Raw genomic sequence first — 23,739 nt, forward strand, 5'->3', positions numbered from 1 at the left:
TTTAAATGTACAAGGGGATCCGTCAATGTGTCAACATAGAAATTTTTTCAATTTGTCGAGGATTTTTTATAGAAATGAAAGTTTTTTTATTCAGCTCGGTAAAAATTGTCATGTTGTCAGCAGAGATGGTCGGGTTCCGGGTTATCAAATTTGAATTTCTCGGGTTCGGGTCGGGTCCGGGTTTTCGAATTTCTAAACTTTCGGGTTCGGGTTTTTCGAATTTGAAATTTTCAAAGTCGGGTCGGGTTCGGATTCTTAACAAATCACACACAACCATTTCTCGACGCAGATTGCGTCTACACACAACATCCAGTCTCTTTTTGTAGTATTAACTTTATTTACTTTACTTTACTTTCGTGATACGAATGGATGATAGATATAACCGTACTAAATTTTACCACCTTTAAATCGCTAGAATTCGTTATATTTTCAACTATTGTATTTTTTATTCACGTATAAAATTTCTTCTCCTCAGATTCGCGAACTGTCCGAATTATTTTATTTTTTAAACGAGTACTCATGAGAGACTATTTACCAGTTATATGTCCAACAAAAAAAAACACCTTTAACAGGCCAACGTGAGTACCCGGGTACCCAAAAATTGAAATGCTAATAACTATGGCTTCCTTTCACCGATTTGGACACTTTTAGATGTTTTGGATTCAGGAACCGAATGAATGAATCTGGTAATCCGGATTTTCCGGAGTAATGTTCCAGTACTAGGGTATGATTCGTAAATTTTAATAATGTCCTAGCAATATGAGTATCAAAACTCTTCTAATTGTCTGGGAAGTCTGTTATTTATTGTTAGGGACCCCATGGCAATTTTAAAAATAGAATTGGAATGTATCGGCTTCATGGGAACCTGGTCCGGAATGTCCGTTCCGGGGTTAAAATCACCAAATGGTTCCAAAACCACCAGCCTACTGATGCAATTCCAAAAAAATTGATACCCATATTGCCGGTATTTCATTGAAATTTACAAATAGTACCTAGCACTGGAACATGCTTCCGGAAATCCTGATTCCCTGGAACCGAATGAAGTAACCCGATTCATTTTTACCAAGTCTAAAAGTGGATGAGTTCCTGAATCCAAAACACCTAAAACTATCCAAATCGGTTGGAAATTACCTTAGTTATGGCATTTCAATTTTGTGGGTATCCGGGTACCCACGTCGGCCTGTTACGTAGTAAAAACATTCAGAAGGCCCTCCTCGCTCCGCCCCTTACTATATCAACAATATTATTAATCCAAAAGCTTGACTCAGTGAAGTTCTAAGATGCCACAAAATTTCATTTTCCAGCTATGAATAAAATGGGTATTTCATTAATCGAAACCTAAAAAGGTACCCAGGTACCGCGTCGGACCCATAACGGTTAACAATAAGTGTTTCGCGTCTAAAATCTCTATGCGATTTATTTTTCATGATAATCCAAGTCAAAGCAAATTTGTCGGAAAATACGTTGGTTCAAGCAAGTATAAATCTACGGGAAATAGAGACAATCTATCAACGATGGTACTAATATGGTAATGGTGTACTAGCACCACTATCAAATCAGTGGTACATATATGAAACAAGCACTTTCTGTCAGATTGTCCCCGGGCTGATCCGGATTCCTTCATGAAAATACATGAATTTTCACTATTTTAAGGAATTAATCCCTAAAATATTGTGTGTTCTGTTCAAGCCATGAGCGGATTTGTAGAAGTTTGGAGTCGTTCCGAGAACTCCATTGGAGATGTCGGAGCATCTCTACTAGCGCGCATATCGTACAAGCTAATAATGTGATAATCGAGAACGCGTCAGAGAATATTGATTGACACCCTTCAGCACAAGTTTAAGTTTGACCGTATTACCTACTTTCATAATGTTTACAATTTTTCCTCTATATACTGGTATTAAAATAAATATATCATGAATATGTATGCATATTAGATAGTATAGGTACCAGCCTGTAAGTGTCCAAAACAGAAATCAACGCAAAATTTTCGATAACGCTAACGTTACATTCATCGAAGTGCGTTGACGATGAACGATCAAATTAACGCCAAAATCAGCGATGCCAGATTTACAGACATGTCTGTATTTTACAGACTTTTGATGTCTCCTACAGACGTGGCCAGAGATCTACAGACTTTTAAAAGGGTAATAGTGTTTAGTAAAATTGCGCTAGAATAACTGTTTTTGAATACGAGTGATTCATTCACAGTAGAATTCTACTTTCAATCTATTTTCAAAGTAAAATTTTAATGAAACTAGGATTTACACAACCATCTACAGACTTTTACAGACATTTTAGTTATTCTTCTACAGACATTTCAAAAAAACATGTGGCATCGCTGGCCAAAATCAACGTCATTGAATTCAATGGAAAAATTATCGATTCAACGATATCGCGTTGAAACGATATCGTTGAATCCATCCCTCTAAGAACGGTTGGTTTCAAAATCGTCCAATGAAGGACGTTCGTGGGACCAATTTGGACAACGTCCAAATAACCGTTCAACGAACGTCCATCGTTGGACCCGTGTTGAACGATTTTGAAACAATTTTTTGGACGTCTCAGTGGGATCGCATTAACAACCCTGGACCGTACCAATCAGTAATGCGGGTGACGTCGTCTAAACTGCCGAATACGACTTGCCAATTGACAGTACTTAATTTAATACATGTAATAAAATATACAAAACTACTCTTGCTTAAATGATTTCGCTAAAAAAAAGAAATTTTGGTTAAGTACGACGGGCAAGGTTGCACATGCGTTAGCCGTTGATTTATCCTACTTTCCGGTTAAGAAATCAACGATTTATAAGTTTCTTAGAACATTACAAATTCCACGTTTAATAATAGTATATATAAATGCCAATTCCTCTCGCCAGAAATTCGTTTTGTCATTGACTTATTTGATGTCTAGGACGCCAACACAGTTGCAATGTGTATAGACAACATACATATAACGCGATGTTTTCAATTCCCCCCTCTGATTTAACCTCATTTGTCGTAAATTCCATCCGATTTAACCTCAATCTCTCACTAATACAACTGCACAAGGATTAGTCAATAGGCAGATATAACTGATCGCGTATGGCACTACTTCAGGTTAGAGTGATTATATAACTATTTTGGATGAGCCTTGGATGATTCATTTGGATAAGCCTTAGATCCAGTTCGGGTGCCTAAATTTAAAAATCTTCGGGATCTTTGGTTGATTCTCCGCACTAGCAAGTCCGCTTCAGATCGGGTTTCTCGAATTATAAATTTTCTGGCTCGGGTCAGGTTCGGGTTTTTCAATTTTCAAGATTTCGGGTTAGGGTTCGAAAAAATTGAAACCTGACCATCTCTAGTTGTCAGTCGGACTGGGACTTTCCTCTGCAAGAGTCGAATAAGAAAAAACTTGAGTATTGCGAATATTACCCCTAGATAGACACACAGCATAATAATTTCGTCACACGAAAATATGCTCACACCGAAACTGTCATAGATTGGTTGTTGCGGTGACTAACAAAAACAACACTGAATGCACTCTCTAGGATTGTGCATAAGCTGTTCGGTTAGTTTATTTGCTGTCTCCCGTGCAGTTTGATGTGAGGATATTTATTTAGCTGCTTCAAAAATTTTCACGAATGTCTATCTACAGACGAAACGGATAATATGAAAACTACAAAAAATTATATCGGATTCTTACAAGGTAGCCGTGTTTAGCCGATTTTTAACCCTAGAACGTTGCACTTGTGTCTCCCACCCTAGAAAGTTGCACTGGGGTACAAATGTACCCCACGCGGTTGATCGCAATTTTCGCAGTTAAAATGCAACCAAAAGAAATGTATAATACATCATTTTCTTCGTTTTTTAATTGCAAAAGCAGCTGTGTAAGAAAAAATACGGAATTTATTGAATCAATGATACATAAATTGGATTAATCAAAAAAATTAAAAAATCGTGGTTTGGCCTTTTTCACAAAAGTTACTATAACTTTGCGAATTTTCAACCGATTTGAAAAAATCAAATGATTCTAAAAGTTGAAAGAATGTTCTAGAAACGCTATAAAATAGAATTTCGAATTTTTTGAAAAAGTGCTATTATTTGGAAGAGTAAAAGTTTAAAAATCCAGTTTTGGAAAACGCTACTAAATGGGGTGGAAATTGAAATGAAAAAAAATATTTCTGATCAGTAATACAATTGTAACACGCAACGTTACTGTTACAGCAGATACTGTGCGCTAATTATACTTGCGAGTCATTATTTTGAAACACTATTGAAAATAAACAAATTACTTAATTAATACTTCAAAATTAAATTAAATTAATTGAATAAATGATTAAAAACGATTATATAATACTAATTGTTACTTACGTAGTAAAACAACCAGTATTTAAACTGGTATTGTCACGAGTCACATTTCCACTGACAGCACGAAACCTGACGAAACGCTAACGGCAACCGTACACTGGGGTACAAATGTACCCCACGCCTACTTTGACACCTGCTTCCACAAATGCTATAAGCAAACTGGCTATACCACCTTTTGCTACTCTTGCTAGGAACTCTAAATTTAATTATGGTTAGGGTCTCAGGTCAGTAAACGCCGAATTCTCGTCTTCACATGGCTCCAAAGATGGCGTGGCGTTTATTTTACCACAGTGCAACGTTCTAGGGTTACTGTTGAATGTTACTATATACGGATGCTTCTGCGCCCGAATTATTTATTTTTATCCTGTTCTTATACTGGATCTTATAGGATTAACAATCTGAGAACTTTTCTAGTAATTCTTTTGTTGAAAAATCTCTGTCTGATTTTTACGCTTGAAGTCAATTTACGATTCCTACATTACAATATATTTGCAGCGAGTCTTACGAAGCACGTTCCGCTCTTACGACGTTTCTTTTCAGTCGCTCAGTTGAAAATTGATAGCCAAAATGGTAAAATGTGTCAACTATTCAGCGTTTGATAACTTTTTATAGATGACACTACATTGCAGAAATTAATTTGCTCCACCAAAATCCTGAAAAAATACTTCAGAATTCTGGGCCACAGTGGTCGGGTTCCATCACTGAGTTGAAGAGGAAAGTGTCTTCTGATAGCAATATTACGTCAAAATATTGTACAGGGCTCTACGGGAGCTATGAGCAGAATTTTCATTAGAATATTTCACGGGATTTAATTAAAACGTGAGCATGATTCAATCCTGAACGTATCATTACCTGCAACATAATTATATCTTGAGAAGGATTCCCCTAAACCTCTGAAAAAAATTTCTTTCAAGCCCATACGCCGAAAATTCTCAAGGGAGAGGTTTTGATTTTTCCACGTTTCTTATAAAATAAAGGTTTGACACACTCAAACCTTTTCTGAGACCAGATAGGCCGTGCCTTGTGTACTAACCGACTCAGCTCAACAAATTGGGTAAATGTCTGTTATTGAGAAGGAATCGTAAACAGGCACTGTTGCCTGCTGGTTGGTTGTGGTGTCGGATTGATTTGTAGTAGTTAAGCCTACCGACTAAACCTAAACCTCTTGTTTCTCCCATTCTTTATCCATTCGGGACAACCGTTAGGTACTACTTCCGTAGCGATTGTGTTCTTGCTATTTTTATTTTGTGTTAATCGTTCTTGTGTTTTTTATTGCTGTTTTCTTGCTTGCTATCCAATCTTCGTTATACTGATTTGCTTAGGTCTGTTGCAAATATCGTCTCACCTGACACGAACCGATCCGGAAGTGCCGACCATTACGATTTACATCTCTTTACAACCACTTTCGCAAGCTTTCTTATCCTTCTTGGCGCCACTCGTACCTATCTGCTAGCTGATGCCTGATACTGAGATTTCTTCGGTGGAAGTATTTCTCCCGATACCGATGCCCATTTTCTTGAGCCATTTGGCTATCCGCCACTCCAACGGAAAGATCATGGACGGTGAAATTTCTCCAGGCAACGATATCCCAATTTTCTCCGATTTCGTATTTTTCCTCCTTAGCTCCCATTGCTAGCCCGCTGACCGTCCTATGCTGTGTACCTAATCTACGTACAACTCTTTCTTATATCGAAAGCTGTTGAAACGTGAACCGGTCCGAAAATGCCTACCAACTTGTCTTACATCCCCTTCCAGCCACTCTCGCAAGGCTTTCAGTTTCAATTTTTTGCTGTACCGAAAGTTAGGAAATTTTTAAAAGTAATTCATGCCCCTCATGGGAGGGGTTTGGGATCTCTGTCAGACTCCTAATTAGGTTTCCACAAGAATTTAGAGAATAATGTCACTAGCATTCTGAGAAAAATCCCATCGAAATTCTTAGCACATAACATTGGATATGTTGGAACGAATAATAGTATATAAATTTGATCAGGGAGAAAATACAGGTATACCTCGATAGTACGTACACCTTCGCTTCGTTTAGTGTACGTACTATTGAAACGTACGTACTATCGAATCACAAAAATAAATTTTAAAATATTACTTTTTATGTTTAATATTGCATGAAAACTTACAAAAATAAGATTTATCACTGAATTAATCGCCATATTAGTGATAAACTGTTCAATCACTGTGTACTTGGTTTTAGAAGAACAGTTTTCTACAACCAGAATGGTTGAAAATGGCATGTAAAAGCATTTTCTCGGACTTATTCAGTTCCTTGACTACACACGATTTGTCTGAATTTCACATAAAATATTCTGAATTTGTAATAAAAAATCGAAAGAATTAAAATGCCTCTGAATATTGTAGGATATTAGAGAGTTATTGATAAATTATTTCAATTTGGTAGCATTTCCGCGAGCGCGATGCCATTAACAACACATTGTTTTTCTATTCCTTTATTTTTTTGGTCGCAAAACGGATATTTAAATATATCTGCAATGGCTATTAAATTTAAAATATATTTTATGACAACATATGAGCTTAAAGATATATAAAGCATAGTTCCCTGTCATACCTTAATCCTTGAACCACGCCAATATGTTGAATACTTCCTTTAATTGCTCGCACAAGTTTCACAAAAGAAGTATAGAGGAAAAAGGCTCGTTTAGCTGTGTTTGTCCAGATCTGTAAGTCATATTAGTCTCCATCAAATTCGCCAGGCGTACTTGATCCGAATCTTACCCATTCCATTCAAAAGTTAGTATGTCCTATAATGTGATGAATTCAGCACTCATAATATTCAATATTTGAAAATCAATTAGCAAAAATCGTGTTATCATTGCTCTAGATAGTATACCTTAAAAGTTACTAAAATCATTTTTGGTCTTCAGAAAAATTTCTTTGAATTTTACCGGTTACTTCGAAGTTAGTAATACTTCTCTGATACTTGTGAGACACCGTACATAAAGCATGCAAAAGTTTTTGGTCAAACTTTCCTAATTTTGTGAAGTTAACTGTGATTTTTTGGAAATTTACTTGAGGTTCGTTGTAATTTATTTGTTTGAAGTAATATTGTAAAGCTTGAAGACACCCCTTGATGTTTGAATTTTTTCCATAAATCCTTTAAATACTCTTGTAATTTCGTAAACTTTCCAGAAGTTCTAAAGATTTCGATCAAGATCGTAAAATTTTTTGAAGTTCGCAGAATTACCCCGATTTTGGTAAAAGATGAGTGAATATCGTGAACACTATGCTGTTTAAGTAAAATGTTTGAGTGCATGAAAATTTTGACAAAAAAAACTATGAATGATAGGAATATCGTACAAATTGTCTGAAGTTCTAAGAATTTCTTTGTAAGTTAGCAAGCTCCCAAAAATGTATAACACTTTCAAGATACTTGTAGGACGTCCCTAAAGCTCGTAGGATTCTTTTCATACTAGGTAGAATTTCATGATGCATTTGTGGTTTACTTAAACTTTGTAATACTTTGCTGTAGTTTGCAGAACTATTCCACAGAACCCTTGACATAACCTCTCTAATGTATGCAGAAGTAACATGGAACCCGTGAAACTTCTATAAAATGTGTCGCATTTTGTTGAAGTTTACAAAATCAAACGAAAAAAAAATTGTTGGTAGGTGTACGTACTATCGAGGCAAAATGTACGTACTAACGAGGGTACGTACTATCGAGGTATACCTGTACCAAAAGTAGTACTTCTGTTCCGGTTGGTGTAGAAATACTGATTATTCACTAAAGACCCAACAGAATTGAAGTCTTTTCCGCAAGTACGTCAATTTGGCAATATGCTGAGTCTCTCTGAGAAGCCAAACTGGGATAAACCCACGAAGTTATGAATGACACAGTACCAAGAAGATAGAATTTTGGATTTTTGTGTTTCAGATTCAGCGGCAAAGTCGGCTGTTAGCTACTAATGATAGATTCATGTGTTAACCCCACTTTGAGTGGATAGGAAGAATCAGCAAATCACGGTAGTAAATCACTGCCTTAATCACTTCCTGTCTCATTGCCTTAATATCGAGTTATTGAGAGCCAACTATATACCTCTGTTTCCTCACAGAGAATACTAAAATCACCCATATTTTTCCTATTTTTTCCCCAGATGGAGCGTTATGGTGTTCGAGCGAGACATAGGAATCGTAGCTCCGACGCGCACTCCCAAGATGTCAATCTCGCATCATCCGGACCCGGTACTGTTTCAGTATGAGGACGATGTGCTCGGTCACCTGCAGACGATTATATCCAACGAGGACACATCAACGATGGTTCAGGCGACGCGGGAACTGTGCACTGCGGTCAATGAGTTTATCGCTAGGGTAAGAGAGAACAGCTCCGACGAAGAGCAATTAAGCATCAGATGTGATATTTTAAGGTGAGTTCGGTTAAGTTCGAGATTACTTGGAGTAATGCTATTTCGGTTATATCTACTTACAGACAAAAATTAGGTATGTTATTAGATACTCTGAAGGAAGAAGAAGCTGGTCTTCATGGAGACGACGAATTATTTCGAACACTGAAAGAAATTGCTCAAAAAAGTGCCTCAGAAAGACCAATTGAAACGTTAGTATTTCCGAATATCTTTAACAAACTAAATCGCTCACGTTCTGATTTACGTCATATTTCAGCGAATTCTCTTCGTATAAAAAAACGATAGAAAAAAATGAGAAAGACAAGCTGAATTCCAAAGAACGCACAAGTAGACTAGACCAACGTTCGGAGAAAGAAGCACTTTTATGCCGCGCCAACAGTCTGAAGCGAGCAATACACGATGTGTTGAAGTACAGTGAAACCAGTGCCCTGTACATTCCCCCGAAGCGGCACTCAATTCCAGTTAACGTGCGAGGAGGTATGTCCAAAACTGCTTGAACAAATAAATTTTTAAGCTCGTTTAATTTCAGAACCCTCCCCGGGTGGTTCACCGAATCCGGCATCAGCTCAGCATCCAATGCCAACGATATCGCCATCGGTGTCCACTTCGCGCCTTACATGCATATCACCTCTGCCGGATCTGCGGCGGGATTCCATGGACGAGCACTTTCTTAGTAGCGTCAACCTACCGGTGCCGAAGCAGTTTGCCGATGGCGGAAGTCGTCGTAGTTCAGCGGTGCCGGAAAACTATCGCATCTCCAGTATTGAAGAGCTGGAGGAGAACAGCATTCATGCGGATAAAATTGAAGAGTTCAACATCACAGTAGGACAGTTTCCCAACATCGAAGAGAACGTCGACAATCACGCCAAAGATGACAAGGACGATACGTTGAACCAGAAGTCAACCACAACGACCACTTCAGACTCGCAATCAACGACGGCTCCGTACGATTTTTCGTTCGAGTCGGACACAAAAACGGTCAAGTTTGATTTGGATGCGAATAGTGCCCTCGAACGGCTTGGATTCAAACCGTTCAAGAAAGCATTAGAACTGCACCATCAACAGCTGCAACAGCAACAGAAGTGCGAATCCGCCTATCTGCAGTTCCAGCCGATTGAGGTGTACGAACGAAATCTGTATCGCAACAATCTGATGCTGCAACAACAGCAGCAGCAACAGCAGCATCAGGAACAGCAAAGACCGAGTTGTAACCTTGGCCGAGCATCCGTACAGAGCAATGAATCAACATCGAAGGTTTCCAACATGTTACAAGTACCGAACATTAATTTTCCGAGCATGGAGAAACCGCCGGAGAATGCGTATTTCAGCGATAACATGACCATCATCGATACGGATATGCCGGTAAGTTAGTTTTTTGCTTACCATCCAAACTCATCGCGGCTTATAATGTAAAAATTATGTTGAGAATGAGCGCCATAAGAGTTCATGGATGTCCAAAAACTCCTTGGAGTGTAGGCCTCAAAATATACAATCATAATCAAAGATTTTGACCCACCAAAGTAAACTTAACAAATAATACAATTGTAGGAACGTTCCTCATCCGACGAAATACCTGGCGAAGCCAGCGATGTCCTGTCAGCCATCAGCAACGAAGAATGCAGTGTCACCTCGGAAATTTTGGATAGACAATCAGAGAACAATTCTCAACTACACATAGCCGACTTAATACAGGTATTGTACTTACAATTACTTTGAAACACAACACACTAATAATATTTTCACCGCAGGATCTGGACACGGATCGGTTCAGCCATATAGATTCACCGGAAACGAGTGACACCACCGAGGCACTGCATGGTGAAAGCCTAATGGACGACATCAGTTCGGTGTTGGGACAGGATCTGCTGGGGGCCCTAATGGATAACACAATAACCGAGGATACGACAACGCTGTGTACGTTGGATCACACAAAGCGGCGCAGTTTCAAGAACAAACAACACCAACAACAGCAACAACGAATAGAAGGCAACGAGTATGAACAATTTGGTTTCGAGAACCGTGTGTTCGACATCGATAACAGATGCGATGACCAGAAAGTTCGTGAGCCAAAGTACTGCAGTTTGGCGAAGTTTGTAGAAGGAAATGATATTGCTCGGAAGAGCTTCAAACGACCCGCCGGTCGTAGTGGACAATCTGTAAGGAATACTACAGGTAGGGTAGTTAGTGTCGTAGAAAATGAATATGTTAACACGAAGGTCTTGGAAACGAACCTGCTGCAACCCCATGGGTCACCATCGGATGTGTCCGGGTCGGATACGGAGACTGTGCGAACTTCAAAAATCCAATACCGGAAGCTAAGTTCAACGGGAACGAATGCCGATGACGACAGCTTATCCGATGATGAAGAAAGAGTAGACCGCTCCGATGAGGATCCAGAATCTGATGGAGCAGTTGGAGGAAATTTGGACGATGATGAAGACAAAGATAAAGAAGATACGAAGGAACAATCGAATGAAGTTCCGGGAATACCGACAATCAATGTGGTCGTTGAACCACCATCCCCGGCAATGAGTGATGAGTTGCGATCGCTGAGGGTACCAGAGATTAGACGCCACTCGAGTCATCTGCCGAATTCACTGGCACCCCGTGAAATGGACATCAACCGACGGCACTCGGGCAACAATCCGAATTTACTAGGTCTAGACTCGGAGCATATTCGTTTTCTGAATTGCTCGCCGGCAGCTACGCGGCGAATCAGCAGTGGAAGTCTATTGTTCAAACCGGAGGCGCTGGGAAGTTCCAAAAGCAATATCTTTAGCTCCAACTTGGGACTGTTTAATTTTGAGCGGGATGCCGAAAGCAAGGAAAAAGAAGAGAAGAAAAAAGATGAAAAGGAAGAGAAGGTCAAAAAGCTGCCAATTATTAATCCTTTGGTAACGCTTCCAACATGGCCGAATGTGAACAGTGGATTCATTTCCAAGTGTTTATTGGCCAATGCAGATACTTTGTGTGCCGCGGTCAGTCCTTTGATGGATCCCGATGAAACGCTAATGGAAGGATATCAGGAAAAGGCTGTAATGAACAATTATTTTGGAATCGGAATTGATGCAAAAATCTCGCTGGATTTTCACATCAAACGCGAGGAACACCCGGAGAAATGCCGATCACGAGCGAAGAATTATATGTGGTACGGAGTGCTTGGATCGAAGCAGTGGCTACAGAAAACCTACAAGAATCTCGAACAGAAGGTTCAACTGGAGTGCGATGGTCAACGGATTCCGTTGCCTTCACTGCAGGGAATCGTTATTTTGAACATTCCGAGCTTCATGGGAGGTACCAATTTCTGGGGTAGCAAGAAAGAGGATGATCTATTTTTGGCCCAGAGTTTCGACGATCGAATTTTGGAGGTGGTGGCCGTGTTCGGATCTGTACAGATGGCCGCCTCACGATTGATCAATATACAGCATCACCGAATCGCTCAGTGTCAAAGTATACAGATTAATATCTTGGGTAAGAATCAACGATTTTTATAAATAAAGAATCACTCAGTAACGCTATTTCTTTCAGGTGAAGAATGCGTCCCGATCCAGGTGGACGGTGAAGCTTGGCTGCAGCCACCTGGAATGATACGGATCATCCATAAAAATCGAGCCCAAATGCTTTGCCGTAATCGCAATCTGGAGGTATCGCTCAAAACATGGCAAGTGAAACAACGAGCACAAAGTATCTCAATAGCGCGAGATAACCCTTCGACGACATCGGAAACCCTGGTCGCTCCTTCCGATGACATTTTCTCCGAACGAGAGAGCTACTTGCTGCTGAATTTTATCGAATGTGTCGCTACGCTGGTCAAGTGGGTTAAATTTCTGATCATTTCACATCCCTCGCTGCAGCCAGACTTGTACGCCGTTGCATCCAAAACGGCTGATGCACTAGAATCCATACATCCGGGAGGGAAGATTATCGATGGGCCTCACCTTAGGCGGCAGCTGACGGAATTGGTAAGTTTTTTGTAATTGAAGCGTTTTTTGTCGTTAAATAATAAGATTGCCAAAATCGAGGTTTCATTGCATAAATTGTTGGTGTTTGACTGTCTCGAAATACACTAAAAACTAGAAGTCACTTCATTGTGTTTTCAAATGCTTTGCTGGCAGTTGTTAGAGTTTTCCTGTATTTTTTTTATTCATTTAGTTTATTTGATAGGCACAAATGCGTTAGCTTGGCGGTGCTAAATTCTTGTGTTTTTACATTTTGGATATCTTAAAACTAGGAGGTTACAATGTTGAAATATATTTTTTACAAATGAAAAGAAAGTTTACAGCTATCTTAAGACTAGAAATAAAATTCAATATACAAGAAAGGGCCTAAAGATTTTTTTATGAAAATTTTTAAAACAAGGGATTCAGTTTGATATACAAGAGGGGGAGTAATAGTATTTTACGAAATATTTTACAGTTATCTCAAAACTAACAATATAGTTTAGTATACAAAAGGGGGAACAAATATGAGAAATTTCACAGATATCTTAAAACTAGGGATACAATTCTATTTACAAGATGGAGGACAAGAGTTTCAATAAAGAGTAAAAATTACAGCTATCTTAAAACTAGGAATACAGAATACAAATTTGATTGTTTCTTAACAAAAATTTATGCTTGGTCAAGATATTCAGAGGGTGGCTTATTTCCACATCAATGTAGCAGCAGTTGTATCAAGGATAGGGGAGAGAAGGCGTATGGTGACAGGCAAAGAAGAACAAAACTTGCAGCTTTTGCTCAAACGGGGGGGGGGGGAATCAGCGAAACAAATTTGCGCCTCAGTCTAGTAAGTCGTCGAGTACCGGATTGGCGGATGGTATTCTTCGAACCCGCGTGGAATCCTTCAAAAATCATCGGACCTCGAGTCGCTCTCGCTTCAGTTTCCTTCTATGCAGGCGTAGTGGTAAGGGCGACGGCGATTACATAGTGGCACTCTGGAGCTGATCAGTTCCACAAGGCAGGAAGAAAATTTTAAAAACGAGAAATAAAAAGAGAGCGGCTAAATTGGGATATTTATCGTTTTAATGAAAGTATAAATAAGGGACATATAGGGGCAATCACGATTTGCCAGCATATCTCGGACTGGGACATTGGGTGGCCTACCTCGGGCCCGAAGGGAATCCTTTAACTGAGACCTGGCGTCCAAATACCCGGCGCATACCCAGACAACGTGCTCGATGTCGTGATAGCCCTCGTCACAAGCGCACAGACTACTTTCCGCAAGCCCAATACGCCGCAAATGCGCATCCAAGGTGTAGTGATTGGACATAAGTCGGGACATTACACGAATAAAATCCCGACCCACATCCATCCCCCCGAACCAAGGCTTCGTTCATACCTTTGGGATAATCGAATGTAGCCATCGTCCAAGTTCCCCATTGCTCCACGAGGCTTGCCAACTGTTGAGCGTTCTCTGACGACAAATACGTTGAAGCAGATTGGTCTTTCGTATATGTCACCATTTAATGCGCCCACCTTTGCTAATGAGTCGGCCTTTTCATTGCCTGGGATAGAACAATGAGAGGGGACCCAAACAAAGGTAATCTGATAAGATTTTTCAGATAACTCCTGTATTTTTTAATCACTTGAGCTAAAGCATGATGATCTAGGCGTTAGCACCAGATTGACAGCAGTTAGACACTAAATACACACAACTTGTGTGCTGATCCCGATTGTTATCTCAGGAAACAAACACAGAAGCTCTGGTTTGCAGAGCCGTAGCGTGACCTTCTGTCTTCCTTGGCGAAGTCTCAATTTTGCGCCCATTTGGTGTTAACTTTGTCATTCTTTTTAGTTCGACTTTCGAACAATGATTTCGTACGTACATGGAAATGGCTCCGCTCGCCTAAGGCGGTGGCTACAAAGGTATTTGCAGTATTGTCAGTGAATATACCGTGGTAAACATGAATCCCCCCGAAGCAAAACTTCAGATATAAAGGCTTAAAGAATTTCACATAGACATGTGAATACAACATACGTTGTATAACATTCCACTGACACAAACTCGAGGGGCAGGTATTTCAGTTCGAGAACACCAAGTTCTTTCGAGAATTGGGAGGGTTATAGTAATGTTACAATGCACTCGGATATTTCCCTATTTATAGGTAATCACATAAAAAGTTTTGTTGACAAAACCGTTTTGGTTAAAATCTGTTGAGAACGTCACCCCCAGACAGTGGCGTAGCCAGAAATTTGGTTTGGAGGGGGTTTTGACGAAAATCATAGATTTTTCAAAAATGTTGGCGGGTCTATTGATGACATTTAATCTGTAGGCCGCGATCGACTGGGTACTACCGTGTTCTGCAGTAATAGCGAAATATAACCCTACCGTAGGCAGAACTAAATACCTGTCGCAGGTGTCAGTTATGTTGGGTGGCGGACTACGAGACAGGTTAGGTCAAGTTCAACGAGTGGCCCAAAACACCACTTTACTAACAATCAAGGAGAAAAGGATGAGCTGAAAGCTCGCAACTTCGAAACTGTAGCATTGGAGGAGCTTTGCTAGACGGGGAAGATGGTGTGGAAATGCGGGGATCGTGCGACGGCACTAGAGCTGGGCAAAATGCGCCAACGCGTGATCAAGTGGTAGGCGATCAGCGAAAGGATGTGTGTAGTGTGGATCAAAGGCCCTTTCTTCGACTAGAGTATCATCAATGTGCACTGACCTCACGAAACCGAGAAAGATGCATTTTATGCGCTGCTGGAGCATGTCTATGATAGCTGCCTATGGCGGAATATTCAGCTCGTCATATGTGACATAAACATCCTGATAGGCCGGGGGCATTCTATAAGCCGGTTATCGCACAGGATAGTCTGTAACCTTACAAATAATGTGCAGAAATTCTCACGATTGTTAAGTATATTATGACGAACATCTAAATAGCGAAGCAGTAGACAAGAGTATTGCAAGAATCAGCTTAGAGACTCGCGCAGTTGACGACAGATTCTGGATCTACATAAAATTCATGAAAAAATAGGACGGTTGAACCGCTGGCAATGATCAACTGTCATGTGAGCTACTCAAACACAGAGTTGAGGAATTGGCTAGAGCACTCCACTGGGTGCTTTTGAAGATCTGGAAGGAGGAGATTTTACCGAAGTATAGGATGTAGAGAGTAATATGTCCCATCTATAAAAATGGTGTAAAGCGGGATTTTTGCGACTAATTACCGATTAATATCATTACTGAACTGCCCTTGTATGCAAAGGTGACGTAAATGCCATCGAGTATATTTTTCAGGAAATCAATTTTCAAATCTTGCATGGTGCGGGTAAAAGCATGCTTTCGCCACTTTGTTTTTTTGCATTTCAACAGGTAATTTTTTATTTTTATTTGAAGTTGTTTGCTTTGAAAGATGCAAATTTTCGTAGTGATCTTAATAATACGAAAAAGATAAACTAGACGAAAGTGGCGTTGAAGTCACTTTTGCATACTAGGATAGTAAACGTCATCTACAAGGTGTTCTCCCAAATTCTTTGTTGCCGCCTATAACCGTTACTGGGGGAATTCGTAGTGCAATATGGCCAATAATGCATAAACACCGGTTGGATTCATATCTTCAACCAAGCTATTTGCAATGACATTCTAAAAAACTTTGCTGAAGACACTAAGTTTCGAACTAAATTTGTTTGGAATTAGTAATGCATCCAACTGGAAAAGTTAATCAACAAAATTATGCTGCTAAATACTAAGCCTCCAAAAGCTGACGGTTTCCAAATTATGGAATCTTGGCGCCATTCAATTCGATACCCAAATGTACATCATAAATAGCGAAAAACGTGATAAATTTTCATTTTTTTATTGCCAATCTTAGCTAGTGGCACTTTATATAAGTGATAACCCAAAAAATCAAATACACATAAAAACCGATTCTGACCTGTTAGAGACAAGCGTAAAACGCCATTTTTCATCAGTTTCTATGTAGGCGTTTGCGTTGAACTATTTTTCTTGATATTTACATGATTTATCAACTATAGGATCCTCACTAAAATATTAGTAAACGTTTAAAACATTAGGTTCCCAATGTAATGAACAGATAATAAACTTCCAAAATTTTTGTTTGAATATTTAAATAAACTAGTCAGCATCAAACGTTTTTTTTCTTCAATTCAAATATTTTGGTTTGGAGGGGCTATACCACTGCCCCCAGGCTTACCACATATTTGCAGATTTGTCCTTTGTCTTTTCTTTCATTTTATTATATCTTACGTAATTTCTGTCTCTGCCTTCGTATTCTTTAAGTTTTCACTTTGTGCCGGGCTTTTGGCCTGGGCATAAATACACACTCCTGAAAGGACCCAGATTCCGACTACCGGTTTAAAAACATTGATTGAACTCGGTTGGGCGATATTTGAGCTTCTTTTGGACCAAAGATAATCAGCTAAGTATTGTGAAGATTTTGAAGGAACTAAAGCAGACATATTCAACAGTGACAGATATCCCGAATGGTTGTCCAGATAAGTTCAGAATTGTTATATTCTGCCTACAACAAGCAAATGACATTAGTGGCGACAAAAAATGCATTAGTTTTGTAACCCTTTGGTGTTTACATTACCTTCTTTTTCAGTGTTCAGTTCACTTGAAAATGACACATTATCTTCATTATTTCATGATTTATCCTCACAAAAATTAAAAATTTCAGCACCCCTCTGAAGCTGGCACCCTTGGCGGGGGCCAACTGCACGCTACAGCTTTGCTTCTTCATCAAATACATTGTTTAAGGGGTTATATACAAAGTTGGATTTCAAAAAACCCGAATTTTTTATTGAATATTCTGAAAGTACATGCTTTTGAAAATATCTGTGCGAAATTTCATCCAGATTTCAAACTACAGCCGTTCGCAGCGCGCAGGTTCTTAAACGAGTGAATAAAACTTTAAACGCAATTATCTCGGAACTATGTTTTTGCCTTTCTCATATAGAAAGGTTATGCAATTGCTCCAAAAACCGACTTTCTAACCGAGGCCCGGAGGGTCGAGTCTTCTATAACATTCGACTCAGTTCGTCGAGATCGGAAAAAGTCTGTATATGTGTATATGTGTGTGTATGTATGTATGTACGTATGTATTAAAAAATGTCACTCATTTTTCTCAGAGATGGCTGGACCGATTTGCCCAAAACTTAGTCTCAAATGAAAGGTACAATCTTCCCATCGGCTGCTATTGAATTTTGTGTCGATCGGAATTCTGGTTCCGGAGTTACGGGTTTAAGAGTGTGGCCACACAGAAATTTCCCATATAAACTGGTACCACTATGATATCAAATCAAAATGATGCAAAACTTTTTAATTCAAAATAGGTCCAAAATTACTTGGATTTGCCAGTCTATGCATGAAACACCGATATTTGAAGCAATTTCGAAAAAAAAAACTTTTTTGGATTTTGACAAATTTTTTGTCTTTCTCATATAGAAAGGTTATGCAATCGCTCCGAATTTCGACTTTTCAACCGAGGCCCGGAGGGCCGAGTTCGCTCTACCATTCGACTCAGTTCGTCGTGATCGGAAAGTCTGTATGTGTGTTTATGTATGTGCGTATTTGTAAAAATGTCACTCATTTTCCTCAGAGTTTTTGGACCGATTTGACCAAACTTAGTGTCAAATGAAAGATACAACATTCCCATCGGCTGCAATTGAATTTCAAATGGATCCGACTTCCGGTTCCTGAATTACAGGATGAGGAGTACGATCATGCAGCACATCCCGGTTTTAACATATTTCTGCGATGAATGTAAAAGGTGAAATTTTTTTCCAATATATGACAACATCTGCTTGGATCTGTAGTACTTGGTCACTAACAGCCATTCAAAGTCTCTTTGGTCACATTGGCCCCAATCATCGGTTCTGGAAGCCCCGGCGGAAACAACTAAATTTAGAACAACAGTGACATCGTTTTCTCGGGGACGCACAGTGGCGTATTTGCCTAAAAACCTGGCCAAAAGTCGAAAATTGCATGGTAGTACTTTGGGTTCTAGTGCATACATTGTCCTTCAGATGGTGCTGCCGCATGCTATTTTAAGTGAAACACTCCAAAATTTCCATATTTGAGGTGTTGACACATCCAAACAGTTTAAACCATTGCGTTTTGCTCATATTTTTCATCGAGCGCGCGAAATATTAGTATTATTCAAGTGGAGCTAGATTTTGATAAAAGTGCCAGTTTCAAATGTGTAATAATGGAAAGTTATGCTGACGATATGTACTTTATTTATATGTATTGATGTCAAAATATATTATTTTGCTTGTTTATTGAAAATGTCAATAACTTTCACACTTTTGTAGCAGCCGGTTTCAACAGACATTTTTGCTAAATTATTGAAATACTTTTTTTGTCCACGTATGTCCACTATGTTTCAAGACAATTCGTGTTCCTTGAACGATTCTTCATTTGGAACATAAAAGAATTCTTGCCCGAATTTGCCCGTTTATTAGTAATCTTTGATTAAGTGGCGACGGAGATGGATTTTAATATTTTCAGTTTTAAATTTGGACTCGTACTTTTAATTACTGCTGCACCTCCGGTTGTCATAGCGAGTCGCACAATACTGCATTTTGATCAGGAAGAATTGTGAATTTAGTGGTTCATCGAGATTCATAAACATGTTCAAAAGTTATCAAAAGTGGAACGCAAAAGACGTAAATAATTTTGGTCCTTCATATTGAAATCCAACGAGGTCAACAGAAGTGATCGCCAAAGGTTCCAAATATAAAAAAATTGATTATGAATACCATGATTAAACGTTATCGGGGAACTATGACCTTTGATCATGCAAAGCAAAATAAATCTAGAGGTGGAATATACGACTGGATACGACAAGCGAAAAGAGTAGAGTAGTGCAAAAAAATACTGGGATCTCCGGCCGTGATTTTGCCAAAGAGCTCACTTTGGCGTACACTCCAGCTTGGCGAATTTGTTTGTGAGAAGGTTGACAGTCATAGCATGTCATGTCAACAAAACGTGGTTGCTCAAAACTATACCAGGAAGCAGTACTAGCATGTTCTGACCAAGCATAACGCATGAATTTAAATAGCCGTTTCATCGTAATATGTAATGGACTTTGGACAAATCCTCGGTCAAATTTAATTTAAATAAAACTATGAATCTTGTGGGGTTTTTCATTGAAAAACCTCGGGGCGGTGGATTGCACTGGTGTTGAATTTTCTAGCAGAAGAGCAGGCAACTAGATGTGTTTCATTTCCACTTCTGCTAAAAAGTGCAAAACCAGTGCAATCCACAGCCCCGGTGTTTTTCAATGAAAAACGACATTGGTGAATTTCACTTATTTTCGTATTTTTCTCATATTCATTTTTAGTTACTGTAATTTGCAAACTTGTTGTCAATTTTTACTCCATGCATTTTGTCGCAGAATCGGCTTATTTTCTGTAATTTATAAAAATACTATCTTTCGTTCTTTGAGAAATATGTGCATGGGACAGCAATTGAACAATAATCGTACAGAGAGTTTAAAAGTTTTGTAACTATGTTGCATAATATTTCAAAATACAAGTTTGAAATGACTAATAACATCAATTCTCATAATAGCTACATTTTAATGCGTGCAAATCAACAAATTCTATCATTTAACTAAACACTATTTAAAATTCGATACATTGTAAACGTTATTGGCATACACTGGAACCATTAAATCTTCATTCGTGAAAATTTACTTATATTTGGATCAAAATGTCGGCCATTTCGCATCCGCCATTTTGAATTTTGAAAATCTGACATCAAAATCGTAATCTGCGCCCCAAAAAACCGTGGTATGTACCTTTGCAGGTCAATCAACACCATTTTCGACTTTTGGCCAGGTTTTTGGGGAAATCCGCCACTGTGGAACGGCTTGACATTTTTGACTAAACTTAGTCTGAAATGAAAGGTGTTTCATACTCGTAAATGTATGCCAAACTTCATCCCAATCAAAATTCCGGTTCCGAAGTTACGGGTTGTGGCGCGGGGTCACATAGAAAATTCCAATTCAAACCTTTACCACGATGAATGCCAAGAGGTAAAAATTTCACTAAAATGTATGTCAAATAATTTGCATTTGCAGTTGTAGGTCACTGACGGCCAACTAAAGGCTCATTGATCATATTAATTACCATAGACGGCTCCGGAAGTGCCCCAGAAAAGTGGCTACCTATCAAAATTAACACACTCACACCAGTTTATCGGACATGGTTGGGTCGATTTTCATAAACTTTGTCCCAAATAAAACGTATATTTTTCCCATAGACGTCTATGAAACTTCGCACGGATCGCTTACATTGTTCCGGAAATATAGACTGAACCGTCCGGTCACATGAAATTCCCATATAAGCCCATATAACTTTTTGCCTTTCTCATATAGAAAGGTTATATGCAATTGCTCCAAAAAACGACTTTCTAACGGAGGCCCGGAGGGCCCAGTGTCATGTATCATTCGACGCAGTTCGTCGAGATCGGAAAATGTCTGTGTGTGTATGTATGTGTGTATGTATGTGTGTATGTATGTATGTGTATGTGCGGATATATTAACAAAATATCCACATCGTTTTCTCGGAGATGGCTGAACCTATTTTCACAAACTTAGTCACGAATGGAAGGTACAAGGCTCCCATCGGCTGCTATTGAATTTGATTTAATTCTGATTTCCGGTTCCGGAGTTACGAGTTGAGGAGTACGGTTACATAGAAAATATTGTTATAATTTGTCCACATCGGTTTCTTGGAATTTTTTGAACCGATTATCACAAACTTAGTTTTAAATGAAAGGTACAACGTTGCCATCGGCTGCTATTGAATGTTGTGTGGATTGGACTTCCAGTTCCTGAATTAGGTACAGGATGATGAGTACGATCACGCAGAAAATCCCGATTTCAACGGATACTGCGATTAATGTATAAAGGTGAGATTTTTTCAAAAATGTGACCACAACTGCTTGGATTTGTAGTTCTATGTCACTAACAGTCATTCAGAGTCTCTTTGGTACATCGGTTTTTCGGAGATGGCTAGACCGATTAAATCAAACTTAAATGAAAGCTTTTACCCCGTAAACTGCTATTAAATTTAATTCTGATCCGACTTACGGTTCCGGTATTGTGGATTGTGGCATGCGGTCAAATAGAAAATTCCGACTCAAAATGATACCTTGATGAAGGCAAAAAGGTAAAAATTTCGCTAAAATGAATATATCTTTCTGTCAAACAACTTGCATTAGCCATTCTAGGTCACTGACGGTCAACCGAAGTCTCGTTGACCGCATTGACCATCACAGACAGTTCCGAAAGTGCCCCGGAAGAATCACCACCTATAAAAATTAACAAACTCACATCAGTTTATCGGGGATGGTTGGGACGATCTTCACAACTTAGTCCCAAATGAAAGGTATATAATCGCCATACATGTCTATAAAATTTCGTACGATTCGGTTATATGGTTCCGGAAATATAGACCGAACCCTCCGGTCACATATGAAATTCCCACATAAGCCGGAACAATTTTGTTTTTCTTAAGGGGACTACATCAAGTTTCAGAAATCGAAGCATCGTACTTTCGATGCCAAATATCTCCAAAATGCATGAAACGACTAGATATTGTGGCACGTCGAAATTTGTTTTGGCTGCTATTGAATTTTATATCGATTTTAATCAGTTTCCGGAGTTACGGCTTTAACCCACAAAAAGACAAGGGATCTTAGAGGCCCGGCTAGTTACTGTTCTCTAGTTTCAATTAACTTGTAATTTGAAATACAAATGATCGAATGTTTTCGGGGCTTCGATTCTCTCACTGATAAAACGACAAAAAAGAGGCTTACGATTTCGTTGGGTCTTGAGAGTGATGCTTCTTGAAGGCACAATTATAATAGTGCGACCACACATATAAACTGATACCACTATAACAGTCTAAATCACTAATGACACCCCAAAGTCGCTTTGACATTGGCCATACACCTAGAAAAAATCGTGTAAATTTACGTATGCTGACCCCGGCATATACGTGCATCAAAAATGACTTACTTTTAAGTTTGGTTTTAATTTTACATGACGTTATATTTCGTAAATCGCGTAATTTTACTCCACATATAGCGTTTGTTCTGAATGGCAGTAAGTGTAATTTTATGTCATTACGCATGTAATGTATATATTTCATGTGAAATTAAACGGAACACGGTTATATTTCGTCCTTTCGTGAATTACAGTTTGTTAAATTCTATCATGCTTGCAATTACGTCAACGATAAAATTCATATTTTTTTGATATGCATCATCGGTTCCTGAGTTCACAGAAGTAGGAACTGAATAAGAAAATTTAAAAATCGAATTTATATTTTTGATGCCAAATGTCTTTAAAATGCATGAAACGTCGAGATTTGATGAAATCTCGAAAAAAAAGTCGACCAAGATTGACTTTTTTTGTATTTTGGCAAATTTTTGCCTTTGCTCTTCTCATATAGAAAGGTTATGCAATCACTCTGAAAATCGTCAACCTAATTTTATTTCGACTGACATAGGATTTATGGATTTTACAAGAGCGTAGCTAGGGAAGTAAGGAGGACATCAGGTCCGGCGAGCGTGTGTAGGTGTAGGTGCAAAGTGTATTAACCCTAGAACGGTGCCCTGGGGTACAAATGTACCCCACGCCTTCTTTGGAGCCGTCTGAAAACGTGAATTCGGCATTTACCGACCTGGGACTCTCGCCATAATTCAATTTAGAGTTCCTAGTAAGAGTAGAAAAAGGTGGTTTGCTTATAGCCTTTGTGGAAGCAGGTGTCAAAGTTGGCGTGGGGTACATTTGTACCCCAGTGTACGGTTGCCGTTAGTTTTTCGTCAGATTTCGTGGTATCAGTGGAAATGTGATTCGTGACAATACCAGTTTAAATACTGGTTGTTTTTTTGCGTAAATAACAACTAGTATTATGTGATCGTTTTTAATCATTTATTTAATTTATTTAATTTCATTTTGAAGCGGATCAAAACATTGTTCTCATTTTTGCTGATTTTTATTGTTGTATTGTTTATAT

General features: G+C 38.9%; 1 protein-coding gene across 3 annotated transcripts in view; it reads left to right on the forward strand.

Annotated features, from left to right (window-relative positions):
- Positions 1–23,739, forward strand: part of LOC131684311 (diacylglycerol kinase eta) — a 455,577-nt gene that overhangs the window by 420,465 nt on the left and 11,373 nt on the right. For all 3 annotated transcript variants that reach the window (XM_058967061.1, XM_058967064.1, XM_058967062.1), the window contains 7 exons: positions 8,477–8,746; positions 8,809–8,934; positions 9,000–9,220; positions 9,273–10,105; positions 10,292–10,435; positions 10,492–12,214; positions 12,272–12,705. In XM_058967061.1, coding sequence (XP_058823044.1) covers positions 8,477–8,746; positions 8,809–8,934; positions 9,000–9,220; positions 9,273–10,105; positions 10,292–10,435; positions 10,492–12,214; positions 12,272–12,705 — 3,751 coding nt within the window. The remainder of the gene's footprint in view (positions 1–8,476; positions 8,747–8,808; positions 8,935–8,999; positions 9,221–9,272; positions 10,106–10,291; positions 10,436–10,491; positions 12,215–12,271; positions 12,706–23,739) is intronic.

Source organism: Topomyia yanbarensis, chromosome 2 (genome assembly GCF_030247195.1).
Source record: "Topomyia yanbarensis strain Yona2022 chromosome 2, ASM3024719v1, whole genome shotgun sequence".
Lineage (NCBI taxonomy): Eukaryota > Metazoa > Arthropoda > Insecta > Diptera > Culicidae > Topomyia > Topomyia yanbarensis.